The 26,043-nt window shown below is 40.7% G+C and overlaps 1 protein-coding gene across 3 annotated transcripts in view; it reads right to left on the bottom strand.

The window, feature by feature from the left end:
* Positions 1-10,160: 10,160 nt before the first annotated feature.
* CLIC5 (chloride intracellular channel 5) overlaps positions 10,161-26,043 on the bottom strand; it is an 87,178-nt gene continuing 71,295 nt past the window's right edge. For all 3 annotated transcript variants that reach the window (XM_042467319.1, XM_042467331.1, XM_042467339.1), the window contains 2 exons: positions 19,555-19,736; positions 10,161-17,859 (listed from right to left, as the gene is read on the bottom strand). In XM_042467319.1, coding sequence (XP_042323253.1) covers positions 17,692-17,859; positions 19,555-19,736 — 350 coding nt within the window. In that variant the 3' untranslated portion in view covers positions 10,161-17,691. The remainder of the gene's footprint in view (positions 17,860-19,554; positions 19,737-26,043) is intronic.

Genomic DNA, 26,043 nt, shown 5'->3' with positions numbered 1-26,043 from the left:
GTTTGAATTCTTTTTTCAAACCCTGCACTGCCTTGAAAGGAACATTGAATCTTACATTGCTTATTATCAATGTGATCATTCCATTAGCCTTCTTGGCACACTAGGATTTTCAAAGTCTGTATTGTAGTGATGCCTTTAATAAGACAAACAAAAGGTGAACCGCTGAATGTCCAACTCATTGCTTGCATTAATTTACCACAGATGATCCTTACCAAGACCAACATATCCAACTTCATTCCTACGTGAAGGTCTGCAAGACATCCCGGGTTTTGAAGTTCACAGGCTTCTTCATCAGGCAGTTAATAAAAAGATGAAGGGGAAGAAATTTGACAGTGTCAACATTTTACTTTATGAATTTATTGAGCATCGGTCAGTAGAGAAACAAGTTAGGTTGCACAGACCTCTGGCTATCAATTGACTAGTGACAAAAGTAGATGAAAAGAAGGGCAATAAAGATTTGCTTCTGCATTAGAAGTAACAGAGCACACCTCCACCAAAAAACTGTGCCTGAGGTGATTATTGCACAGTTCATTCCTGCATGTTTTACTACACTTTTCTGCAATATTATAATTCCGCTAGAATACCCTGAGCATGTACATGAAGCTCCCACAAGAAATCTAACTAACACCCAGGCCCTGCTGACAGCTTAATAACGTGACAAAGTTCAGTCTCGTTCAGTGACATGGACAGGAAGGCAGCTGGAGCTGCTCTGACCTGGAGTTTTCCAAACAGCAAGCAGTTATGGTGGAATGCTTGACAAATAACCTTTTCTTTGCCTGCTCAAATCCATCAGCCCTAACCAGGTGCCATGTAGAGGCCACATGCCACTGTTAAAATGTAAAATTAAGTGGCATGGCCATCAAATTCTCTGAGAAGGAACACTGAGTTCTATTATTGTTGTTATTAATAATGCAGAGGTTGTCTTGCCTTGCATTCCAAGGTATTTTTGCAGCACTAAATCACTTGGGTGCACATCAGCAGCCCTGATAAATCACAAAAGAAATGGAAATCTAAGACAGCTGTCAAAACTGGCTCTGCTCAAATGTATTGCCAAGCTTAAGGGGGTGTGGATAAAGGACAGAGGTCAGCCAAGGAAAGAAAAAGAAAAAAGAAAAAGAGCAGGATAAAACATGTGTTGGGAAAGTGGCATGATGGCACTGGTTATGTTGCTAGGGTGTGCAGAAGGATTCATCTGCTCCTAGGTGATTTAGTTCACTGTAGACCTGGGATTCTGGCAGTGTCTGATGAGTTCAAATGTAAGGTGGCAAATGAAGAGTGAGATTTGAGGGGTGGATGCATGTGAATGGAAGGGAAGATGGAGAGAGAGTTCCATGTGTGCATGTTTAGAGGGTGGAAATATTCCTACGAAGCTAAAAGCTTACATTTGAAACAGAATGAGTGGCATTCCTGTGGGATGATCACCCCTGTTTGAAATATGGGCTGGGGTCAATATCCTCCCAAGTAAGAGTCCCACTAATGACCAGAGTTGAAAGTTGTTGTCAAATTAATTTTCTTTCTCTCTCCCTCATTCTGTCTCCCTTTCTTTCTCTTTCATCAAAGAAAAAAACATCTAAACCAAAGGCAGAACAAAGCTTGAATTTGAGCCAGCTGAATGGGCCAATAGGCTACATATGGAACTAAGAAATCATAAGGCCATGAAGGATGTTAGTGATTTAATGTTATGTATGTTAAAGTCTGAATCTTAAACGGAATCCATACTTGTAAAGGTAACTAATGGAAAGACTTAACTGACAGCAAGTAGTGAGTTATTTCAAAGGCAGCAATGGTAATAATATGCATGTCACGTCCAATCCCCACCCTTCCTTCCTTACCCTTTCACAGTAGTTCAGTGGTTGCACTGATGTCTATGTGTACATGTGCCTTCAAGTCACATGTCAACTTATGGCAATCCCATGAATTTCATAGGGTTTTCTTAAACAAGAAAGACTCAGAGGTATTTTTGCCAGTTCCTCCTCTGAAATATAGCCTAGAGCACCTGTATTCAATGGCAGTCTCCCATCCAATTATTAACCAGGATTGACCCTGCTGCCTTCCAAAATCAGACATTATCTGTTGTCTTTAGGGTATTCAGGCCAGTTGTTGTTGTTGGTGGTGATGATGATGATGCTAATAATATCCCATTTTCCCACCAAACATGGGACTCAAAGTGGCTTACAATTTAAAAGAATACATTAAAAACATACAAAAGTGAGCATGTAAACTGTCCCAGTTGGCTAAAGGTGCCTATAGGATATAGGACCTCCCTCTGAAAATCTGATGGGGAGTAGCACATCTGTTGTCTTTTAGATGGTCCTGTAGTTTGCCACCACCTATTATATATTTGTAACTAAAGCAATCAGTACAAAGAAACCATAATTAGAATCAAGTGTGATGGCACCAGGAAGCTTGGGTTGGTTATCTATTATCAGCGTGGTGCTGCTTCCTTGCCATTGTTTTCCTCCTCTGTTTGTGGTGTCATTGTCACTAGCCAGTTCCTCTGTTGGTGGTGATACAACATGGACCTTCTTTTTCTCCCCACAGTTTGGAGGGAAATCCTGCCCACCCCCAACTAACAGAATTTTATAGGGTAATATTTAGGAGGCTGAGAAAGGATCTGGGGACTGTCCTCACAAGCAATGAATCACCCAATGTTTGAAACAGCCAGTATCACATGCCACATCATACTCTAGATCACAGCAACCAAGATATTGTACAAACACTCCCACTCCCACCCTCTGCTTGACTTCTGCCTCCTTCAAGTCCTTGCTGCAACAAAAAAGTCTCTTACATTGCCTGCAAATGCTCTCATCCCCTCCTTCCATTAATTGTAAAGATTAAAACATCTAATGTTTAAGAACACTTAGGAACATGTTTTCCTAATACAAGAGTAGAAGGCAACAGTAATGGGGCCTTGGGCTGTCTTGAGGAATGTGGAACTACTTGGGGGGAAGTCTAATTTTTAGTTAAATGTAGTTTAATGTATGAGTTTTGTGTGGCAGATGTAGATTGATGTATCTAGATTGTATAAAGATTGATGTGTGTGTTGCTGTTGTTTTTTATGTTATGTTATGTATTTATATGTGTTGTTTTATCTGACTTAATAAAATAAAGATTATAAAACAAACAAACAAACAAACAGCCTGCCTGCCTGCCTGCCTGCCAAACTGAGATGACTGGCAAGTGATACAATGTAGCTTTCTTTTTGTTCCTCATGGAATTTACCTGCTGCAGGAGGGCTTCAGATTTCTCAATCCAGAGGCGCAAAATGCCCAGCTCTATCCCTAGAAAGGTGAGTTTGGTGGAAGTTCCTTCCGTCATCTCATAGGTGATGGGACCCCTAGGAGGGTGACACCCTGCAAAGCCCTCAGGGTTATCTCAGCAAACCCAAGAAGAGTGTCCACCAGCAAACAAGAAATCATAGAGATAGTGCATTATCATGACCTCTTGACAGTGCACCACTTGAGGAATATGCTGAACTTCTCAAAGATGTAGCATGATATATAGAGCATCCCATAAGCATATTTTTCAAAATAGTAGGTGCTATCAAAGTGAAAGCCCAAGCAGTCAAAATCCTTTGGGTGAACTGGCAGTAGATTTAATGTTGCATTTTGTCAGAAGTGCTCCTGAACCTAGAGACCGAATCATAGCCACCACTGTGTCAAAGGAAGCATATTTAACAGAACATCATTAACAGATAATCCCTTGGAGAAAGAAAGGTTGGACATTAGTCAGCATTCACCATGGGACTACTTTCTCCTTCTCCCCTGATCATATTTCTCCACTCATGGCCTGCCCAATGACCATCCAAATCACCATTAAAGCGGGGTTTAACTTTTGCATTGCAAATCTTAGCAGGATAGTTGTGAAAGGAAGTCATTAATGGATTTTTGTTGTTGTTGTTGTTGGGTAAAAAGCTGTTCCTAAATGGTCTCCCATGCTACAACCATGGAAGAGTGATTACATCATACAGGAGGCACCACTGAAGACATTTTTTTCCTAGTGCCATAGTGCTTTACTGATCTCATGCTTGAGCAGATGGTATAAAAGTAACAGCAGTGGAAGGGAGCACAGATGCTAGGTGTGATGCTGGGTGGGCCTCAACAGGGGCCAGTTTGTGCGAATTACACTGTGAGTGCTGCCACCCTACTGTCCAGTTGCACCAACTGGGCAAACATAGCTTCAGTCCTCCTGGCAATGTCATCCATGTCAGTGACTACCTGAGGTTACAGCTGGTCTCTTGGCAACTAACTGTCCACTGGCTGCCTCATCTTATTTCTCTATGGCATGATACTGGATCTGCAGAATCTGAATGTGACAGCATTATTAGCAAGATTTGTGTCTGGAGTGACAAACCATTAATTGCATTTGAGGCAACTCTTGATAGTTGGACAGGCCTGGGTGAGGTGGAGGTATGGTCTTTAACTTTTTTTGTTGTGGAACTTGCTTAGTCACCATCAGACGAAGAAATGCAAAGCCTGGGTGTGGTGTGTGTGTGTGTGTGTGTGTGTGTGTGTGTGTGTGAGCCTGCTGATGGGTAGAGTAAGCAGCAAGCCTATTTAACTTTTAATACTATCCAGGGGGCAGTACAGACTGGAACTTGTGCCAGCCGGTGCATGCGGTGAGGGTTGAGCATCTGCATGCTCCGAGTCCTCACCACAGTGCCCAGGTGCCATCTTGGCATGTGCCCTTTTAAACGGTGCATGCCATGATGATGCGTGTCATGCACAGTGCCCAAATGGTGCAGCATGGAAGAGGCATCATCATGGTGCACCAGTGCACCAATGGCACCCCTTCCTGGACACAAAAAGAAGCCTTTTTCAGGGCTTCTTTTTTCTCCATGCACAGGCTGCAGTATATGGTTGCTGTGGCCTCCATCTGAGGCACAAAGGGGCGGCGTTTAGCCACCCATCTATACAGCCCCTAAGTCTCCCATGTATCCTCATACCAGTATGCTTTCTCACACATGTAACATTCTAAAAGTCATCATGAACTTAACATGTAGAAATAAACATGCTGGACACTAGATATTGAGGCATGGAACAGATTGCCCCAAAAGGGCAGCCTGCCAGTGGCCTGTTTCCCCTTTGTAGGGACGCTGCAGCCACCAAACTGCGTAGCATTTCTCTGGAATAAAAAAAACCCGGAAAAACTGGGTTCTTTTTGAGCCGCCGGGGGACATCACGGATGTACCAATGGTGCACGTGTGACATATGCAACACACGGTGATGTACGGACGCTGTGTGTCTGTTACACCAAGATGATGGCACCCGTGTAGAGGGGATGTCGCCATTAGTCCGCTGCACCGTGCTAGGGTTAGGGACCGCACGGTTGGTGCACGGTCCCTAACATTAGAATCGGCGGCAACATGGTGCTTTGGGACTGTCTGTCCTACGCCAAAATATGAAAATATAAAACCCATATTCAGTGAGAGGGTGTAGGGTATGTTAACAACTGCAAGGCACTATAATATATGGAGTTACATGGAGCTTGGTTTCAGCAAAATTCCACTATGATCATTGAAGCAGATACTTTATATAGCATTAGTCCACCAAGCTAAAATTCCTGTGAGCGTTTATTTCTACAGTTATTGGCACTGGCTCTCTAGAATTTCAGACAGATGGGTTTTTCCCATCCTAACCTAGCACCAATATGTCAGTATACTGACTGATATTGGGAGGACATGTCTTGATTTCTTCCAGTAGAAATGAACTTTTGGTAATCCTTTCATTAACACCAAGCATTATATGAAAAAAACCTGCTGGATATTAATGTTCATCAAGTGCTTTACAATTTCAGTGAGATTCATGCCACTGCATCCATTTCTTTGTCAGCCATCTGCTTAAAATTTCTGTGCTTATCTAAAAGGAGGTAGGACTGTTCTTCCCAGAACTATATTCACTGCCAAGAAGTGTCATAATTGTGCTGGGACCCCTTTGATTCATCCTGCGCCAAAGGGACTCAAAAGTTCTATGGGTACTTCTTTTTTAAAAAAGGAAAGAAAGCCCACAGCAGTAGCTAGCAATTAAAGGCATCTGTTGAGTAAATGCATGCACAAGATATGAAGGATGGATAATGCCCAAAATTTTGGTTCTAATATACTACTGATACTACGCTAACATATTTTGCCCTTAAGGCAATATGAACCATAAACTGTATGCCCATTTTTATCCCATCTGATTGATGTATTTGCATTTTAAAAATGGATTCAAATACCTAAAAGCCACATGATAGTAGCTTATACGTTTACAATGTTGTAAATATGACTGAATGAGGAGGTGGTCATCTATATGCCCCAATCATAGTTAAGCCAATGATAACATCTCCCAAGCATCTTCAAAAGGCTGGTAGAACTAAGATGGTTGAGTTACAGATTGAAGGAAGACACAGAAAGACGAGCAAAAGAGACCTCTGGGTTTGTAAAAAACCGAGTGGGATCATTTTAAAAATTCAAAAAGATGTTTTCTGTTTATTTGACTATTTTTAAAAAATGATCTCCTAATATGAGATCCCAGGTGAATATAATTTGCAACAGAGCTAAATATGATTTTGTAAAAGAATGTAAGGAAGACGTACAACTGCTCAGTTAATATGAGAAAATAAATCCTCTTTATTGAAATCATCAAATGCAAATCAAGTACAGGAGAAAGTGCTGTATAACATTTCAAATTTGGAAACTTCTATTGCATCTTTTAACACATACAAATACTGATACTTTTTTTTTTAAAGCCCACCTTTTCTTATCCACAGCTATTCCAGAGTTGTTGGCTGGAATCCTGTTGGTGATACACACGGGCATTGTGCCACTGTTTATTATCCCCTTCTGTAAATTCTCCCCTCAAGAGGAAGGCAACATCATTGGCAGGAAGTATATGTCCCGTGGCCATGTAGTGGTTGGGGCAAGCAGGGCACAGGAATAACCCAAGCAGCAACTGACTGAAGTTTTTCAGCCTGATGCTGAGAGGACACATTGTTTTCCCAGATTTGTGAAGATCCAGGAAAATGATGTCACTATTTATTGCCAGCTGCAAAATTGCAGGAAACTAATGCTACCCACCTGGCCATGGTGTCCATGTTGCCCTGCTGGGGCACTGCCATTCTCAGGATCAGAAGGCAGGCTGGCACAACTGTGCAGCTTTAGCCATGCAGGGAGTTTATCACACTGGGGGGGGGGGGGGAATGGGAGTGTAGTGGGATGCTCCCATCAGTATCTCATGATTTGGCAAAGATTATCACATGACACCTTGTGACATCATAAATATCCCGTAATTATCTCGTCAATAAAGAGGAATTATAGAGTCACTTTTTATTCACGGGATTTTCCTGTGAATAAAAAATTGCACTATAATTCCTCTTTATTCATGTGATAATCGGAGGATGTTTGCGACATCATGTGATAATCTTTGCCAAACCACACAGTATTGATGGGAGCATCCCACTATGCTCCCGTCTTTTTCCCCAGTATGATAAACTCCTAGGATTGCCATTTAAAAGAAAAATTTACTCAGAGGTAAACGCAATATTGGGCTGTTAGGTAGACTACAATGAAATCCTATGTATGTCTACTCCCTGGTAAATTCCACTGAGTTTAATACAGCTTATTTGAAGATAGGTGGGTATAGGGCTGGAGCCTTATCAAGTTCACAATTGACAGATAACAAATATGCAGCACTAATTTTGAAGACAAATGTAGGTTTCTGGTGAGAGAAAGGGATCTTCTAGATAGGGCATACATGCCAGGAGGTGGCAATATCTTTTGCAGTATGTGGCTTTTAAAAAAAGATCCAAATGACATTTTGCTAACAAACAACATTTGGAGCATTTCCTTTCCTTTTCCAAGCATTTTGCTCATATCCAAAGGATAATGTTTTTCCTATCTCAAATCAGTACATGACATACATTGTGACACATTGAAGGTGTGTCCACTCTCTCATCCCTGTACTATTTGCAAGAAGTTTTCGCTGTCTTTCCTGTTTCCCTTCCCCCTTCATGCCTACTTTTTATACTCCTGCCCCCCAAAAAGCTCTCGGCAATAAAGCCATAGGCTCATGTGTACAGAAAGACACACATGAATCTGAATCTGGGATGAAGTTGCAAAAATGGGGAGTGGGGCAGACAATGCTGGATGGTTTTCTTAACTTCTCAGCTTGACAATTGTACAGGAGTCTGCTGCTTTTGCACTAAAGCACTAGAGATGTTTTAATTTCTAGCAAAGAAGGGTAAATGTCTCACAAAACTAGTTTCCAGAATTCCCTAGCATTGAGAGAGGGAAATTAAAACAGTCTCAAATTGGAGTATTTCTGCAATGTGTTTTGGACTTATGTTTCACTGCAAATGACATTTTCTATAAGGTCTTCACAATAAATCCTTACAGAAGAAAGCTGTTGATTGCAAGCTTCTCTTTCCTGGTTCTGGGGGCATTTCCTCTAACATTTCCTTGTACATCCCTGTTTAAAATATTTGCTAATAAAACTGTTTCCCCAAGACATGAATTTTGCAGTAATTAAGATGTAAATATTTTAGGTACTCATCAACCCCCTCACATTCTCTTTTAAGCTTTGTAAACATCCACTGGTTGCTGGTTGCAGAGAACATGATAGTCAGCTGGGATAGGCCTACAGAAATGTATGGCCCAGTACAGGCTGCTGGAAAGCGGCAGTCTGAGGCTGATTTTAGGGCTCAGGATTGCGGAATAATCACATGGTCCTGAGCCCTAGTGCGTGGCGGTGGCACCATCATGGCAGCCTCCCATCCACACAGGGGCTGCCATGATAATGAAAGCACGGCACAGCGTCCCCACGTCATGGTGCCACCCTTGCGTCATTGACACACAACAGTGCGCCAATGGCACACTCATGGTGCCCACCACGGAGACTAAAAATAACCCACTTTTAATCCTGATGGAAGCCGTGCCGTTTGTTTGGTGCAGCCTCTGTCAGGAGTAAAAATGGGTGGCTCCAGCCCGCCCTTTTGGGGTGGTCTGTCATGCCCCTATAACACCTTTTGCAAGACCAATCACAGCACTTAATTTATCTCTATATATCTATCTCTTTTTCTTTTCAGGAGTACTAAGTAATGCTTTTGTTCCAAAGGTTTGAGTACAGAAAACTAGATGCAAAACAAAGACCCAATATGTTCTAAAAATGTCTTGTAGAAACATGTTACTCTAATGCAATGGGCCTTAGGCACTGGGAGACAACAGGGGGTGCATTGTTGTCCCTTCATTGCTTACACTGTGCAGTTCAAGGCTAGAGGCCAATGAATAAATGTTTAAAATATACCCATATGAGAAAAGCAATTTAAATGGAACAATGCCTGTTCCTGTTGTGCTTTATTGTGTTGTTGTAAAATGGTGTTATGTTGTTGTTATAAATGGTAAATGACTACTGGCAAAAACAACACTTCAGACCTGGTGTTCTCACTCTGGTTTTTAGTGTCACGCTAATTTAGAGGCTGTGCTGGAGACATTTGGGGTCTGACTCATTGGTAGCCAATCTTCAGCCCATGGTTTTGAAATAATATTTTACAATGTTCTACAGTAGCACAAGTTTAACATGTGTTGGCAATAAGGAGAATTGGAAATTTACCTGGGGCAGCCTGCTTGGCATTGTTCAAGAGGCTCCATAAGAGCTGTGCCCACAGGTATCAAATAAAGAAAATACTCTGGTGCTTAAGTGCCTATTAAGAAAGAAAATTGGGTTTCCAAACTGTCTTTTAAAAATCCAGATCCCTCTGTTACCATCATGAAATTACTATTGTTTTCACTCTGTGACATGATCACAATTGCCACTGACCTTTCACGTTCACATACAACACAGAGGTTGCGTTTATTTAAAAAATTAATTAAAGCTAGACAACAGATTATACAGTATCTCATAGAATCATAGAGCTGTAAGAGACTGCAAGGGCCATCCAGTCCAACCTCCTGCCATGCAGGAAATCCAAATCAAAGCATCCCCAGCAGATGGCCATCCAGCCTCTGTTTAAAGACCTCCAAAGAAGGAGACTCCACTACACTCTGAGCAAGTTTGTTCCACTGTCAAACAGCCCTAACTGTCAGGAAGTTCTTCCTAATGTTGAGGTGGAATCTCTTTTCCTGTAGCTTGCATCCATTGTTCTGCGTCCTGTTCTCTGGAGCAGAAGAAAACAAGCTTGCTCCCTCCTCCATATGACATCCTTTGAAATATTTAAACAGGGCTATCATATCACCTCTTAACCTTCTCTTCTCCAGGCTAAACATCCCCAGCTCCCTGAGTCGTTCCTCATAGGGCATATTCTCATATTCTGGGGGGGAAATAATTTAAGTTAGGTTTATTGGTTGGAGAGAATTTTCTGTGTAGAATCCTCCTTCTCACCAAGGGTTTTATAATATAATAACTATCTTCACCAAAAATGTACTACCATAGCAGACAAACCTGGCTTCTTCCAGAAATTTGCAAGTAGAACGTAAGCCATTCTTTTTATTGGTAGTCTATATATTTCTAAGAACAAGTTAGGATAATTTATCTGATAGTTATGGCAATGCTTTTAAACTCTTACATGTTTATATGGCCACAAAGACAATCTACAGTTAGCATTTTGTTCCTTACATAACCAATAGTTAAACAAGCAAAAACATATTTGATTTTCAGTCAGGGGATATATGTACTTTATCCCCTGTCTGTTTGTTTCTTTGTTAGCTCTAACACTGAACTGCTTTACTGGAACTGATGGGGGAAAAAATAACTTCTTTTTAAAAGTATGTTCAAATGCAACTCTTCCCCACTTCATTTTATATGTATCAGTGGGTCTTAATGAAGAAATGACTTTGCACATCTTTAATAATAAATCTTTTTGTAATATCTTTCTTGACAATATGTTTCTAGAAGTTAACATCTCATCTCAAAATTCCAGTTCTACCTATTTCTAGTAAAAAGGTTTTGATTTGCAAGTAGTGAAAAAAGGATTATAAGGGACATTGCTGAGGAATGCCTGGCACTGTAGGCTATCTTCAATTGAAGTCAGTGGCAAATCAACTCTGAATACTCCTTGCTTAAGAAAATTCTACAAAACTCATAAGCCAACAGACAACTTGAAGCTGCTTACATCTTTCTATGTTAGTAGACGCTTCCATTGTTTTAATTTTAAGTTAAATTTCTCATCCTGGGCATCTGACTGTCATCTAAAGTCTAAAATCAGAGCAATTTTTTCCAATATTAAATATAGAGGTAAACACTCTCATGGGGTGGCGTGACCAAGTTGTAACTATTTAATTGTTGTTGTTGTTGCTGCTGCTGCTGTTGTTAGATGTCTTCATGCTCTCTCTGTCTTATCACATGACTTAAAAGACTGAGGGTGTGACATGATTACATTCTTTAAACACCTCAAGACTGTCACAGAGTGGATAGGGCAGCCCTGTTCTCTGCTGCCCCAGAGGATAGGACCAGATTGAATAGTTACAGGAGGGTAGAGTTTGATTGAACATTAGAAGGAACATCTTGACAATAAGAGCAGACTGACAACATCACCTATTGCTTAGAAAGGTGGTATGCCTTATTCTCCATTTGTCTTGGTGAGAAGTGTTCAGAGAGGGTTTGCCATTGCCTTCCTCTCAGGCTGACTTGTTCATGGTCACCCAGTGGTTTTCCAAGACTTAGCGGAGATTCAAACCCTGGTCAATCAGAATCCAACACTAATACCACTACGTCATGCTCCCTCTCATATTCACTGACAATGAGTCTGTACTGTAAATCCTATTTCCAAATAAGTAGAAGCTACACTCTCCTGTTAATCATGTAAAAAAAAAAAAGCTAGTGAACTGGATCATTGGGTTAGACGTTGGCCAGAAACTACCACCACAAGGAAGGGAAAATTTCTCATTGTCAGATTAATCGGAAGTTCACAGGGTTAATCCTGAAGTCCAAAAGAATAACAAAGTGTTCCTTTATCCAGGGCAAAAGTACTTAACCTGAAATTACACTGTTACTAACACTAAAATGGTGCAGTCTCAGGTCAAGTACTTTTGCCCTGAATAAAGGAACATCCTCAGGCTTGGTGTCAAGGGGGCTGACAGGAGGTCGTGGCGTCCACCCCTGACTCCCCCACTTGTTCATTTAGCTGCCTGCTCACCCAGGGCTGCTGGGGAGATAGCCAGGCAAGTGAGGCAGTGGGAGAGAAAGAAGGGGTACATTTGCCCCTTCCTCTTCACTGCCACTGGCACTCCTGAGGAGGGAGCCTGGTGGAGGTAAAGCTTCCTCCTGCTGTTTCTGTCATCTACTCCCCCTCCCCATCTGTCACCTAGCCAGTCCCAGAAAGGGCTGTGGTGGCCTACAGTGCATTCCTTCTGTCCTTTCCCACTGCCTCACTTGTTTAACTAGTTGCCACCCAAGCAGGGCTGCTGGTGGTGCCACCCGGCAAATGAGGCAAAGGGAAGGGACGGAAGGGGCACATGCATGACCCAGAAGACTTTGAGACTGGAGGAAGCCAAATGCCACTCCTCATATATGAGATGTTACAGCAGAAATGAAAGAAGAAGGCATCAGCTCCCCATGCCTTTTCCTACCCTGTTTCTATTCTTGAGTTAATGCTTAGATTGCTCACCACATACATGCACATGCACACATGACTAACAAATTTATTAGGCCTTTATTAGGCTCTTTCATTGTGAAAGAGAATATAGTAAGAGCTAGCATAGTGTAAAGGTTTCAGTGTTGGACTATGATTCTGGAAATCAGGGGTCAAATCCCCACCCAGCCATAGAAACTCACTGGGTGACCTTGGGCAAGTCACACTCTCTCAGCCTCAGAAGAAGGCAAAGGTAAACCCCTTCTGAACAAATCTTACCAAGAAAACCCACTGATAGGGTCGCCTGAGGGTCGCCATAAGTCAGAAACACAGTAACGACTCATCTTTTATGGGACTAGAGTCTACTTCACCCAACGTGGTTGCCCATAAAACCTTATGCCACAATAAATCTCTAAGTCTTTAATGTCATAAAACTCAACTTTTTAAAAAAAAATATATGACAGACAAAAACAGTTGCCCCATGGAAATCCTTGGGAGAGGTGTTTTGATAAAATTCCTATTTAAAGTTCCTTGAAACTTCATTGTTTCTGCTATACAGATATGCTAGATTGTCAACAACTCCAGTACCCTTCAGGGGGGAAAGTGTTCTTTAGTGGTTTTAAAATTAATATTAAAAGAGAGATCAATGTGGATTCCAGATAGGAATGAATTACTGTGTGAAGTACTGATGTCTTTGAAACAAATATCTAAGAAATGTTTGGCTACAATTGACATTTTTACAGACATTTGGTCTGCATTTTCTGCAACATCAATGATTAAATCCATATTGTTGGCTACTTTTCTCCTCTGATCTGCATCTTTCTTTACATCTTGTGAGAAATTTATGAACAAAGTTATTGTTAATCCATACTGTCTGTCTTGTCATTTAGATTTTTTTCAGAAAACGTGCTGTGCCAGTGTAGATAAACACTCTCCAGCATGATTATCACTTACTACTTTACCCTGAAATTGGACAGGGAAGAAAGCAACAAGAAGCTGCATTTCTGACTGGGTAGTTTATTGCACTTACGTTAGAACGGCCCCTGAGCATTCTTATAGGGGCCGTTCCTGGAACGAGAGGTGGCGGGGAACGCTGTATATCGCACAGCGAGAACGCCGCCGCCGAGCATTCCCCTTCCGTTCTGGGAGCGTTCCTCAGGGCCGATTTTCAGGAACGCTTTCTCAAGCGTTCTCAAAAATCAGCCCTCCAGAACGGAACGGAACGCTTCTAGACGGAAGGGGAACACTCCTAGAAGGAAGGGGAATGCTTGGCGGTGGCGGCGTTCTTGCTGTGCGATATACAGCGTTCCCCACTGCCTCCCGTTCCAGGAACGGCCCCTTTAAGAACGCTCAGGGGCCGTTCTAAGGTAATTGCGATAAACTTCTAAATGTCACCAGGAATGTAAAATGGACTCACTTTAAAATCTGTTCACTTTCCCAGATATTACATAAGTCCTTTGGTTTTACTAAATTAGGCAGGACATTTTAAAGAAATCTTCTTATCACCACACTTGTTGCTTGAATTTGTGACAATATTAGGTACAATATTAGTATAACATATTATCTAGTAAATATCAAAACATTAAACATTTAACCATGGCATAATGTATTCAAATTACAGGCTGCCAAGGCAGTGAATGCATGAAGCATCCAGTTCTAGTGGCCACTTGTGGGCTCTGATATGGAATGCCAGAATCTGAATCCTACATTAATAATATATACACCAAACCTTTAACAAATGCCAGTTTTTATCCCTAGGTTTTCCAGGGAGGATAATTGTTTTGGCATGCAATCTAAAAAACATTTTTAATTACTAGCTGTAATAATAATACACCATACCAATTCTCATCACCATTCATTAAGTACGGAAAGAATATTCAAAACTATTTGGAATATGGAAAGAGTTCTCAGGTGTCAAGAAGCCCTGAGAAGGAGAATAATACAGGGGTGAGAATGTTTGCAGTGTGAGCCTGGTCTTGTACAAAACAGAAAATAATACTGATGAGCAGAAAATGCTATTTGTGCACAAAAACCATGTACATCTGTTCATAGAATAAGTCCTAAATTGTGTCTTCAAAACCTGCTCAACTTTTGATGACCTTCTTGCAGTAAGAAAAATAAATGGTACAATTAGTTGTTCTTGCTGCAAGAACAAAACTGGCAAAGATTTAAATCTCTGCCTTTTATTCAATTTATTTATTCCCCCGCCTCGCGCCCAAGATCTGATTTTGATACCTTTGTTTTGCTTCTACAATAAATACTGAATTTGTGAAATTATATCATGTAGTTCTTATCCTTCTTCCAATGAATCTGATGCAAGATTTAAAACGTGGAGAGTCATGTTGAGATGAGATGATGAAACAGCCAAATTTAGGGAACATTTAAGGCTCTTGGCTTAAGCAAACCAAGATGAGAAAAGTACTTGTGCGATTTGCTACCTCATATGACCAAATAAACTTAGGAACTATGGAGTTTATCGCATGCAATTTTAACGCTGACCCGGGCATGGGACAGGATAGGGCTGGAACAGGTTAAAACTAATTTTACCGCACACAAAATTGCTGCTGCACTGCCACCCAACCATCACTCGTCCTCCAGCAATGCTCTGGCAGCCAATTTTAGTACTAGGGAAAGCTCCTATGTTAGGTAGAGTTATGTGCTACTCTACCACAGGCAGCAAAATTTCTTTGGCTGGCCCTGGCAGTAAGCATTAATGTATGTCAAGTAGCCTAAATTCTTGTTATCCAAAGATAGTTCCAGGGAACTAATTTTTTTTCCGGAGCCACATATGGAAATATCAAGAGAGCTTTGAGGGTGTTCTCAGAAAAGAGCTCTAGTAGTGACTCCGCATCCAGTCACAAAATATCCATTTCCCATAAATTAGACTTGTCAGGATAAAGGATAAGGTAGTTTGCCCCCATACCTAAGCACAAGGTTGTCTGAACTCCAAAAAGAAAACCTTTTGCTTGAAACTACAGTGTTCTACTCCAACATACATTTCACAGAAGACAAAGTGGTAAGGCTGAGCGACAAGCACCGCAACAAACAGAGATAGGACTGAACTGACAGAGAATGTGGGCAGCAGTTAGAGATCCTGACCAAGAAGCAAAGATACCAATGGTATAGAGAAACTATATATAAAGTAATTCTAAAGATAGGAAAGTAACTCAGGTTGCTAATCTAATCTAACTGCACTATAGAGAGGGGACTGAGAGGGAGAAAAGGTGGAAACACCCTTAAGAGTTTCAGTTTACATTACAGGATAGGTAGAAAAAAAGGGAAGACGTTTTGGGTCAGTCAAAGACTCTAACCTGATTGCTACTGCTCACTGTGACTCTTGAGTGCTGAGCATTGTTGCATCTGCAACATGAGCTCCCAAAGTCAACCAAATATTTCCCCCCACAAAGCACAATAAAATACCAGTAACATGGAATACAAACTGCAGATGCTCAGAGAAACATACATATAGTGAAAACACCCATCCACATTGTGCATCCCATTTTTTCTTTTTAAGAAGGCAAAAACATACAAACATTGTACATAGACAAAATCACACATGCTACACCCAAACACACACACACACTAGTAAAACATTCACCACCCTTTACCAGGGACCAGGTAGAGGTGAGGTAAAAGCAGCTAAAAGTACAAACTCACTCACCATACTACCCCAGTCTCAGCAGGCAAACATGCACATGGCACAGGGAGATGCCAGTCCCCCAGTACAGACCATCTCTAGCCTCCTAGGATGTTTCATATCACCCAAAGCCTATCATTCCTCCCCTCCTACCACCAAGAATGCTTCTAGGGTGCATGTGGGGCCCATAGGTAAACTTTGAAAAAGAGCAAAAACTGGAGATCAGTTCCTTACTTTAGGATAATCCAACTTCCCAGTTCATTTTTTATATTTAAAAAAACCTTTTTAAAAACCTGACATAGCAGAAAATAGCAGGCTTCCAACCTGTTGACAAGAAAAGCTTCATGCAGAACTCATCAGGCAAAGGCTGAAACAACCCAGTTGCAGAAAATCCATCTGTGAGCACCCCACAGTACAAATAAGAAAGATGGCAGCAAGGCACCAACTAATTCTCTAGCAGCTGTTATACAACTGTCAAAGTACCACCTCATGGAATGGCAGGGGCAGTTATTTTAGTACACTGCTATTGTCTTCAGGATTTTCAAACTGAATGACTACACAGAAAATAAACTTATGATATTATCCTGGAATTTATATAAAGCATCTGATTTTTGTTGCATGTGCCCTCGTTTATTGACACACAGAGATATGTTGGCAATTAGCTGCTAACCATGAGGTCTTTCCACATAAACCTGAATTCTGAGTATCATATTGTATTTTCAACATCATTTCATGTGAGTTTGGTACTAACATTGAACCTTCCCAAAACCTTGAATTATGAACCTATACAAAATTGTTTCACTCACTATTTCCATACTTCAGGACTGAGAAAAAAACAGGAGAGCCAGTCTCCAGTATTTCTGATAAATCTTAGTATTCACTCAAGCTAACCACCCAAAAAGGCCCAAGCTGCCCCACATCTGTGGGCATGTAGGTTGCACTTTCAGCTGCAGTTGCTGTATGATGCTAGCAACTGTTCTATGGCCAGTCCAATTTTCCCTCCAGCTTTACAGTCCCATATTAATACACAATGTGTTTTCAAACAGATCATACCAAGAGTGCATGAGAAAAATTAAGAAATCAACTCCAACTATTTCATGTTTATGTTCTAATTAATATTGATTTTTTTTAGCTAAGGTAACAGCTAACTGCTAACTTGTTAATCAAAACACAGATTAGAAGTTATAATATTTGTTCAAACACATTGGTGAAGATTTCAGAAATGCTTTCCCCTCTGCACTGTTATCCTACATTTTTTCCAGAATCTTTGGAGGGCTTCTCATGATCCCAAAACCGATTTCGAGGGACTGCAGGGGAGAGGGAATCACCACCTCCTCGTTCTGCAAATGGAAGCCATTCCTTCAATGGGAGAAGATAAATGGACTCTAATCAAAGAAGTAACCCAAAAAGCATAATAATATACATACATACATTATGTACAGAGTTGAAGGCATCACTGAGAAGCATCTATGAATAAGCAAATCTCTGCAAAAAAATATTCTTGTAGATTTTAGTTAGGATTTGCTGAGCCGCTTCGCTACATCCGCATAGGCTATTTCAATTTCTTTGTCAGCAGCACAAGTGTTGATGAATTCATCCCGAGCATAAGCATTTTTCAAGTATCGCCAAAGTCCAGTCATCTCCACAGGAAACTCATAGTTGCGATATTTCTTTGTTACAATCTAGAATATAGAACAAAACATTATTTTAATACTCTGTGAACACATTCATCAGCAACAAGTGTTATTAATCACGAATAGTAAGAGAAACAAACCAGATTTATAGTGGAGGTGGGAAACCCTTTCATACTAAAGTACTATGATTCCACTTTAAGTGTCAGGGCTCCAAATTAAGGAATACTAGATTTTGCAGATTAGTGAGGGGTGCTTAGAATTCTCAGCCCGAGAGCTCTAGTTCATCACCAGCCCTAGGATTCCATGAGTTAGAACCATGTCAGTTAAAGAGAAAAATGCAGGTTACTTACCTGTAACTGTGTTCTTTCAAGTGGTCACCTTTGAACTCACATATATGGGTTTCTGTGGCTCTGCAGTCTATCTGAGCAAACATCAAGTACTAAATGATATTTTGGCAGCAGCCCATCTCCCTCCCACTCACATGCTCTATTTGGTTCCTCCTCAAATGTCCTCTGTTTATGTTGCTGAATTGGCCAAGAGTCCAGGATGAAGAGCATTATTCAAGAGGGGAGGACAGATGGTTTTATGAATTCACAGATTACGACTTGAAGAAACATGGGGGCTAAACAAACTGGCCAAAAGGGTAGAATGGGAGCGTGGCAGCCGCACGATGCACAGCCTGACTCTACCCCCAAGCATCATCACACTGACCAACCACATGATGGGAAGCATCACAGTGCTCCTTTGGCACGGCGTTCAGATGATGCATGCTGAAAGGAGTGGCGGAAAGTGCCACAGCAGTGGGAAAAGTGCCCTTTTTCCAACTCCAAAAGGAGTGGCATAGTTTCAGTTTCTTTTAGGGCCAGCAAAGCTCAGGATTGAGCCTGTGGTATGCAGTTGCTGAGGCAGCCATTTTGAGCAGGTGAGTGTTTGAATTTTTTAAAAACTCTTGGGAGAGTTGTTTGTTGCTGATGGGATGGAGCTTCTGTGAATCACATCTGTGAGTCACTAGGGATTGGAGCTAGGAGCCTAGCTCTATATAACTCCTCCCAGAGGCATATGCATAACAGGGAGTGAATTTTCACAAGCAAGGGAAAGTACAGCACAGGCAGCCTGTGTACAGCTGTGAACTTTGTTTTAGAGGTCTTCCTTTAAATTTTTAAATTTTTCCTTTTTTTTAAAAAAAAAAGGGGGGTTTTTTGCTCAGAAGAAGTTCTTCAGAAGCTTACCTTCAGAACGAGATAACAGCCAAGAGATCTCTACAAAGTTATATCTCCAGTAGATTGAGGTCACTGAGAGAGATTGGTGAAAAGGCCGGGCCATTAGGGGTCTTTTACGTTGGTGTTTATCAGGAGACTGAGGAAGCCAACAAACCTGTTTCAGTGATTACAGTACTTAAGACTTCTCAGTATAGACACTAAGGGAACTGCTGCAGTCACCTGCAACACTTGTGGGATGTTGGTCTTCCTGCTAGGATGGGGAACGTCACCTGCACAAAGTGCAAGTTAGTAGCCCTCTTGAAGGAGAAAGTCCAGCAACTGGAAGCCCAAGTAGTCACACTTCAACATCATAGGGAGAGCAAGATATTTTCTTGGACAGGAAAAAACAGTCTCTTTGGCTGCTCTTAGGTTTCTCCATATTCAGGGAGATGAGGAGCTTTTAAATATAATTCCATCTATCCCTACAACAATGGATTTGACAATTAAGATCACGTTGGCTCTCAGGAATATGAGATCCTCTCACCTTAACAACATGGAGTTTGGGCAGAAGGTTGCAGTCAGCAAGGGTCAGCTCATCCCCATCCAGGAATTTTCGTTTTGATACTTTCTCTTCCTCTGCACTGCTTGCATCCATCTCTTCAGGCAAAGGATTACTCAGATAATCATCCAGCTTCTTTAGAGCCTTTGTCAAACCTCTCTCCAAACCTTTACCAAGAAACAAATATAGTGACATCTGGATTAGCAGTGTATTCTAGGCAGCCCCATTTTTAGCACAATGAATTTTAGCATGTTGAATAAAATCTTTAAAGCAAGGTGTTCATATATTCTCCAAATCATTTCTAAAAATTATGTACAGTATCAGATTAATGTAATTTCTGTGTACTCAACTAGGACAAGCAAGTTCTAGATTACAAACTGAACTCTCTAATGCAAGAGAAATTTCTTTAGAGGGCACTGCTATTATCACAAGAGAAGAAAAAGGTTTCACTTTCATTTTTGCTTGTGGTCTGTTTGGTTCTGTCCTGTCCTCTTCATTGGGCCTCAAAGCACTAGAGGGAAATACAGCAGCAAAAAGACCTGAATTTAAACACATAATTTCAGAAAATTGAATATTTTAGCTACATTAGTTTATCCTAATAACCTTTGTGTAAATAATAGTTTAATTACTTCTAATCTGGTTCTTTACTTCCCTTAACCATAGCTTAGTGTTTTCTTGCAAGGTAGCCACAAAACTATGTTTCTTTCCTACTCCCCTTAGGAAAACAGCGACACCCCACATCAAGCATATGGAGGCATTTTCACCTTACAAGTTCTTCAGAGAAGAAAAACATGTTTTTTTTTGGTGGCTTTTTCAGGCTATGTGGCCATGTTCTAACAGAGTTTCTTCCTGACATTTCGCCAGCATCTGTGGCTGGCATCTTCAGAGAATGCGTGCCTGGAAAGGATTTGGCTATTTATATTGTGCGACCAGGAAAGGCAGGAGTGATTTGCATGTATATTGTTTGTTGCTAATGGCAGTCCTCAGGGTGTGAGAGTCTGCATAAGAGGATTAATGTCTTCTTGATTAGTTTTCACTGTCTGCTGGGAAACCCCTGACCCTGGGAGATTTCTCATTTGCATTTGTTGAGTCTTTATCTTACTATCTGTCAGGACTGGTAGCCAAGCCGTGTTTACTTTAAGGAATTCCTGTTTCCTGTTGAAATTGTCCAGGTGTTTGTGGATTTCAATGGCTTCCCTCTGCATCCTGACATGATAGTGGTTGGCATGGTCCAGTACCTTACATTTCTCCCTATTGAAGTTCATTTTGTTAGCTTTGGCCCATCTTCCCACTTTATTCAGGTCATTTTGAATTTTCATCCTGTCCTCTGGGGTGTTAGCTACTCCTCCTAATCTGGTATCATTTGCAAATTTGATGAGTATGCCCTCAATTCTGTCATCCAAGTCATTGATAAAGATGTTGAATAGCACTGGGCCCAGGACATAGCCCTGTGGGACCCCACTGGTCACTTCTCTCCAGGATGAAACAAAGCCATTGTTGAGCACCCTTTGGGTTCGGCCGGTCAACCAATTACAAATCCATGTAACAGTTACGTTGTCTAGACCACATTTTAGAAGTTTGTTTTGCAAGAATGTCATGGGAAACCTTGTCAAAGGCCTTACCAAAATCAAGATATGCTATATCCATAGCATTTCCTTCATCAACCAAGCTGGTAATTTTATATTAAAAAAAGATCAAATTTGTCTGGCATGACTGAAAACCGTGTTGACTTTTTGTGATTGTGGCATTGCCTTCTAGATGTTCACAGACTCTCTGTTTAATGATCTGCTCCAGAATCTTTCCTGGTATAGATGTCAGACTAACTGGATGATTATTGTTGGGATCCTCTTTTTTCCCCTTTTTGAAGATGGGGACAATGTTTGCCCTCCTCCAGTCTGCTGGGACTTCTCTTGTTCTCCATGAGTTCTCAAAGATTATTGCCAATGGCTCTGATATTACATTTGCCAGTTCTTTTAATACTCTTGGATGTAGTTCATCAGGTCCTGGAGACTTATATTCATTTAGATTAACCAGATATTCCTATACTATCTCTTTACTTATTTTGTGCTGAATTTCCCCTGTTCTGTCCTCTGCTCCATTTTCCTCAAGTTGAGCACCCTTTGTCTTTTCTGAAAAGACTGAGGCAAAGAAGGTGATGAGTAATTCTGCCTTTTCTCTGTCCTCTGTTAGCATTTTGCCATCTTCTCCACGCAGTGGCTCCACCATTTCTTTTGTCTTCCTTTTGCTGCGGACATATCTAAAAAAGCTCTTTTTATCTTAACCTCTCTAGCAAGCCTGATCTTATTCTGCACTTTAGTTTTTCTGACTTTACCCATACACATGCTTTCCCCCTTTTTCCACTTCTTACACATGCTCTGTTTAAAACTTAGCTCAGTTGAAAGTTCCTTAGTCATCCATTCTGGTTTCTTGAGACATCTCCCATTTTTCTTCCTCATTAGAACTGTTTTAAATTGTGCCTTTAGTATCTCCCTTTTGACAAACTCCCATCCATCCTGAACTCCTTTCTCTTTTAGTATTCCTGACCATAGGATCACCCCCAGTATTTCCCTAATATATTCTTCTGGGACCACATTTTCAATAACTGAAAATACATACTGGCAGGAGGCTTTGAAATTATTTAGACCATTATACCATTTGCCCAGTAGATCTTCTTTTGGACTCAGAATACAAATGTGTAATGGAATCTGTGCAAGGAAAAGTCAGTGAAGCACTGTGTGTTGCACTACTTACAGACGAATGGACAAATGTGAGAAGAGAAGGAATTAAATTTTGTGATAACAACACCTCAACTAGTTTATTTACAGAAGTATTGAAACAGGAGAGAAAGGACATGCTGCAGAGTATATCAGTTCTAAAATATATGATGTCCTACATAAAATTGGGAGTGGTAAAGTATTCGCTTTGCTTACTGACAATACCAGAAATATGAAACCAGCATGGAAGGTCATAATGGATAAGTATCAACATATCACTGCAGTAGGACGTGCATCTCATGGGCTAAATTTGCTTCTTAATGATATTATGAAACTGGACACCCTTCAAATGATCTATAGACAAGCAAAGAAGTTATAAAACATGTAAAAGCTACTCATACAAGCTGCAGTTTTCAAGAAGAAGCAAGTAGAAAATGCAAAGAAAGAAATAGTGATGCCGAAGCTCTGTTGTAAAACTCAGTGGAGTGGAATAGTGATCCCCTTTGAAAGTTTACTAGAAGACAAAGAAGCTCTTCAAGGAACAGTAATAGTTAAATTGTTGCTGCATTTGCTACAAATTATTTTTTTAAAGTAAATTCCATTTGTAGTCATTGTTTGAATACACTATATTTTTAATATATCAGCCGTGATAATTTTATGCCAAATCAAATTATTTATAGTCATATTTTATAGTCCTAAACTAAAAGACTGACTTTCACTATGTAAGAAATGCTAATGTTGCATTTTTTTTCAATTTTTCTGAAAATTTCTATTTTTTTCCGGAAGACAGGGTGTTTATATGATGCACACCTTCAAAGCAGGTGGAAAAAGTAATGAACCCATCCTCTGTGGGAAGAACCAGAGCAAAAAGAAGCCAGGATACTCCAGCTTAGCTCAGAAAATGTGCATCTTTGCACCTGCATATAAACAGTGCAGTGCTAGTGCAGTGTTGCGGCAAAGCAAAGATATGAAAGTGCGACAACACCAATGGATGTAATTACAACATACACAAACCAGACAATCCAACAGGAGGGCATGAGATGAAGAAGGTGAATGAGGCATGTATTTGGGGGAGGGGGGGACCATGATTATGCTTTGCCAATATATCACTCACACAGTGATGCACTGGTGCACTGATGCCCTGTACTGGCGGAGCATCACACACAACTGTGTGGCTGTCAAAGGGGCAGCCATACAATGGGATGGCATCTGGGCAGAGATGGGAAGTATTGGAAGTTGCAGTTTGTGTGTTTGTGCAATGGTGCACATGCATGGTGGGGAGCCCACATCAACAAAAATTACTCAGCAAAATGACTAGACACCACGCCATGCAGTTTGCCTGTGGCTATTCATCCCGCATTGGGAGTGAGCCATATGTAAAGCAGGAGTTCGACCTGCTTTTGGAAAATACAGAATTGAGCCACTTTTCCCTTCCCATGTGCTCTGTCCCTGTAAGAGCCATTTGATTATGAAGTAGGCTGCCTCAGAGGGTGATAGACTATCTCTGTTTGGAGCCTTTAAGCAGAGGATGGATGCCCACATTTTTGAAATCCAAACAGAATACATAATATTTAGTGATGTATTCCTGTATGGCAGCATTTACACTAGATGGCTCTCATGGTTCCTACCAACTTGATGCTTCTATTATTCTAGGGCTCACATCTGTTTGGAGCCATCAAGAATGGCAACGTCGGGAATGGGAATTGTTTATGAGATTCTCTTGCAGTTCCTTTTTCCTATTTCTAAATGCAAGAACATAAAGTGACTGAAGTGTTGCTATGCTGCTGAAAATGTGTTATGACTCTTTTAGTCAGCTCCTAATTTTTACATTGATATTCTATGATTAAATGACTTTCTTTTTGCATTTTTCTATGGGAGCCATGTTGAGATCATAATATTGTGGGAAGCACAAAAATATGATTATTAGAGCAACACTATAATGCAAAAATCCTTTAGCTGTTACATTTGAAGAATAAAAGATTTTCCTCTTATGTTCAGTGATGAATAATATTATTTGACTGTAAACTCCCTTTCAGAATCAAGTATTTTAACTTAATTTATCTCAATTGAATATCTGAAATCCTGGCTCAACAATCTATTTTTCAATGGTGGCTGTCTTCAGATAAGACCTTTGTCTAGATCTGAGCATCTGCTTTATATTTTCAAGTTGAGGTTGCAAAACTAGGGGTGGGGGGTGATGGTAGGAATAGCACATACAGAGAGCAGTGGCTTGTACTGTTTGTCTCAGAGCATGGACGACTAGCTTCTGTATTCTCAGAAGACTCCTTGTTTTTCTCACTATAGCCAGGGGCTGAAATGTGTTTAGTCAAGCAAACAGACTTCTGGAGAATCACAAATGATCAGGGCCCACTATAAAGATAGCCACCATTTTACAGTAAAAAGCTTCAGTTAGGAAGCACACCTGTCCAGGAATTATAACCAGATGGGAATCCTTGCATATAAAATAGTGCACATTTCCCCCACCTCATCACTAGGAAACAGATAACATTTGCTTTGGAATCTATATTTGCACTATAGATATTACTAGCCATCCTCAGTATACAGAAGTAAGGGTGTTTTTATGAGCACAAACGTATTTAGAAAATTATGCAGTGAACCAAAAATGATATTAATTGCTCCTTGCCCAGGTTTTCAAACACCCATTCCTCCATTCATCCATTCTTAATTTATATCCCACCTTTCTCCCAGTGTGGGACCCAAGGCATGCACACCCACAGAGCATTGAGATGTTTATTTAAAGCCACAAATCTATACACCTTCCCATGGGAGTAAGCCCTATTGAACTGGCAGGTTCAATTCTGTGTCAATCTGTGTAGAGTTTGTTTGTTTTTAATAATTTTTATTATATAAAATACAAAAAATACATGCAAATATTCACAAACATCTACATATAAAATAATCCTGATGGGATGAGTCTCATAATTGGAATGTAGGGAAAAGAGGGGTACATCTTTTTTAAGAGAAACAGGCCAAACAGGAAAGGAGGAGGAATAGCCTTATATGTCAGGGATATTTACACCAGTGAAGAGATCCAGGACATCGATCCTGGAAGCCAGGTGGAGAGCATCTGGATAAAAATTAAGGGGGAGAGAAACAACAAGGATGTTATTGTGGGAGTCTACTACAGTCCGCCAAGTCAAATGGAGGAATTGGATGATGCCTTTCTAGAACAGATGACCACACACTCAGAAGGGAGAGATGTAATAGTGATGGGTGACTTCAACTTGCCTTGAAGACAATTTCATTGTCCAAAAGGTGGAAGAAGCAATAAGAGGGTCAGATATTTTAGATCTGATCCTAACCAACAAGGATGACTTGGTTAATGGGGTGCAAGTGGTGGGATCCTTAGTGGGAGTGATCATGTTCTCCTGGAGTTTGTTATACAATGGAAAGGAGAAGCCAGACATAGTCAGACACACATTCTAGACTTTAGGAGAAGGGATTTTAGTAAACTAATTGAAATATTGGAGGTTATCCCATGGTCAGGAATACTAAAAGAGAAGAGAATTCAGGACGGATGAGAGTTTCTCAAAAGGGAGATACTAAAGGCACTATTTCAAACAGTTTCAGTGAGGAAGAAAAATGGGAGATGTCTCAAGAAACCAGGATGGATGACTAAGGAACTTTCAACTGAGCTAAGTTTTAAACAGAGCATGTGTAAGAAGTGGAAAAATGGGGAAATCACCAAAGGAGAATTCAAAGAAATAGCTAGCCTGTGTAGGGGTAAAGTCAGAAAGGC

This window comes from Sceloporus undulatus, chromosome 1 (genome assembly GCF_019175285.1).
Source record: "Sceloporus undulatus isolate JIND9_A2432 ecotype Alabama chromosome 1, SceUnd_v1.1, whole genome shotgun sequence".
In the NCBI taxonomy this organism is placed as follows: Eukaryota; Metazoa; Chordata; class Lepidosauria; order Squamata; family Phrynosomatidae; genus Sceloporus; species Sceloporus undulatus.
This window is presented reverse-complemented; position numbering and strand designations above follow the sequence as displayed.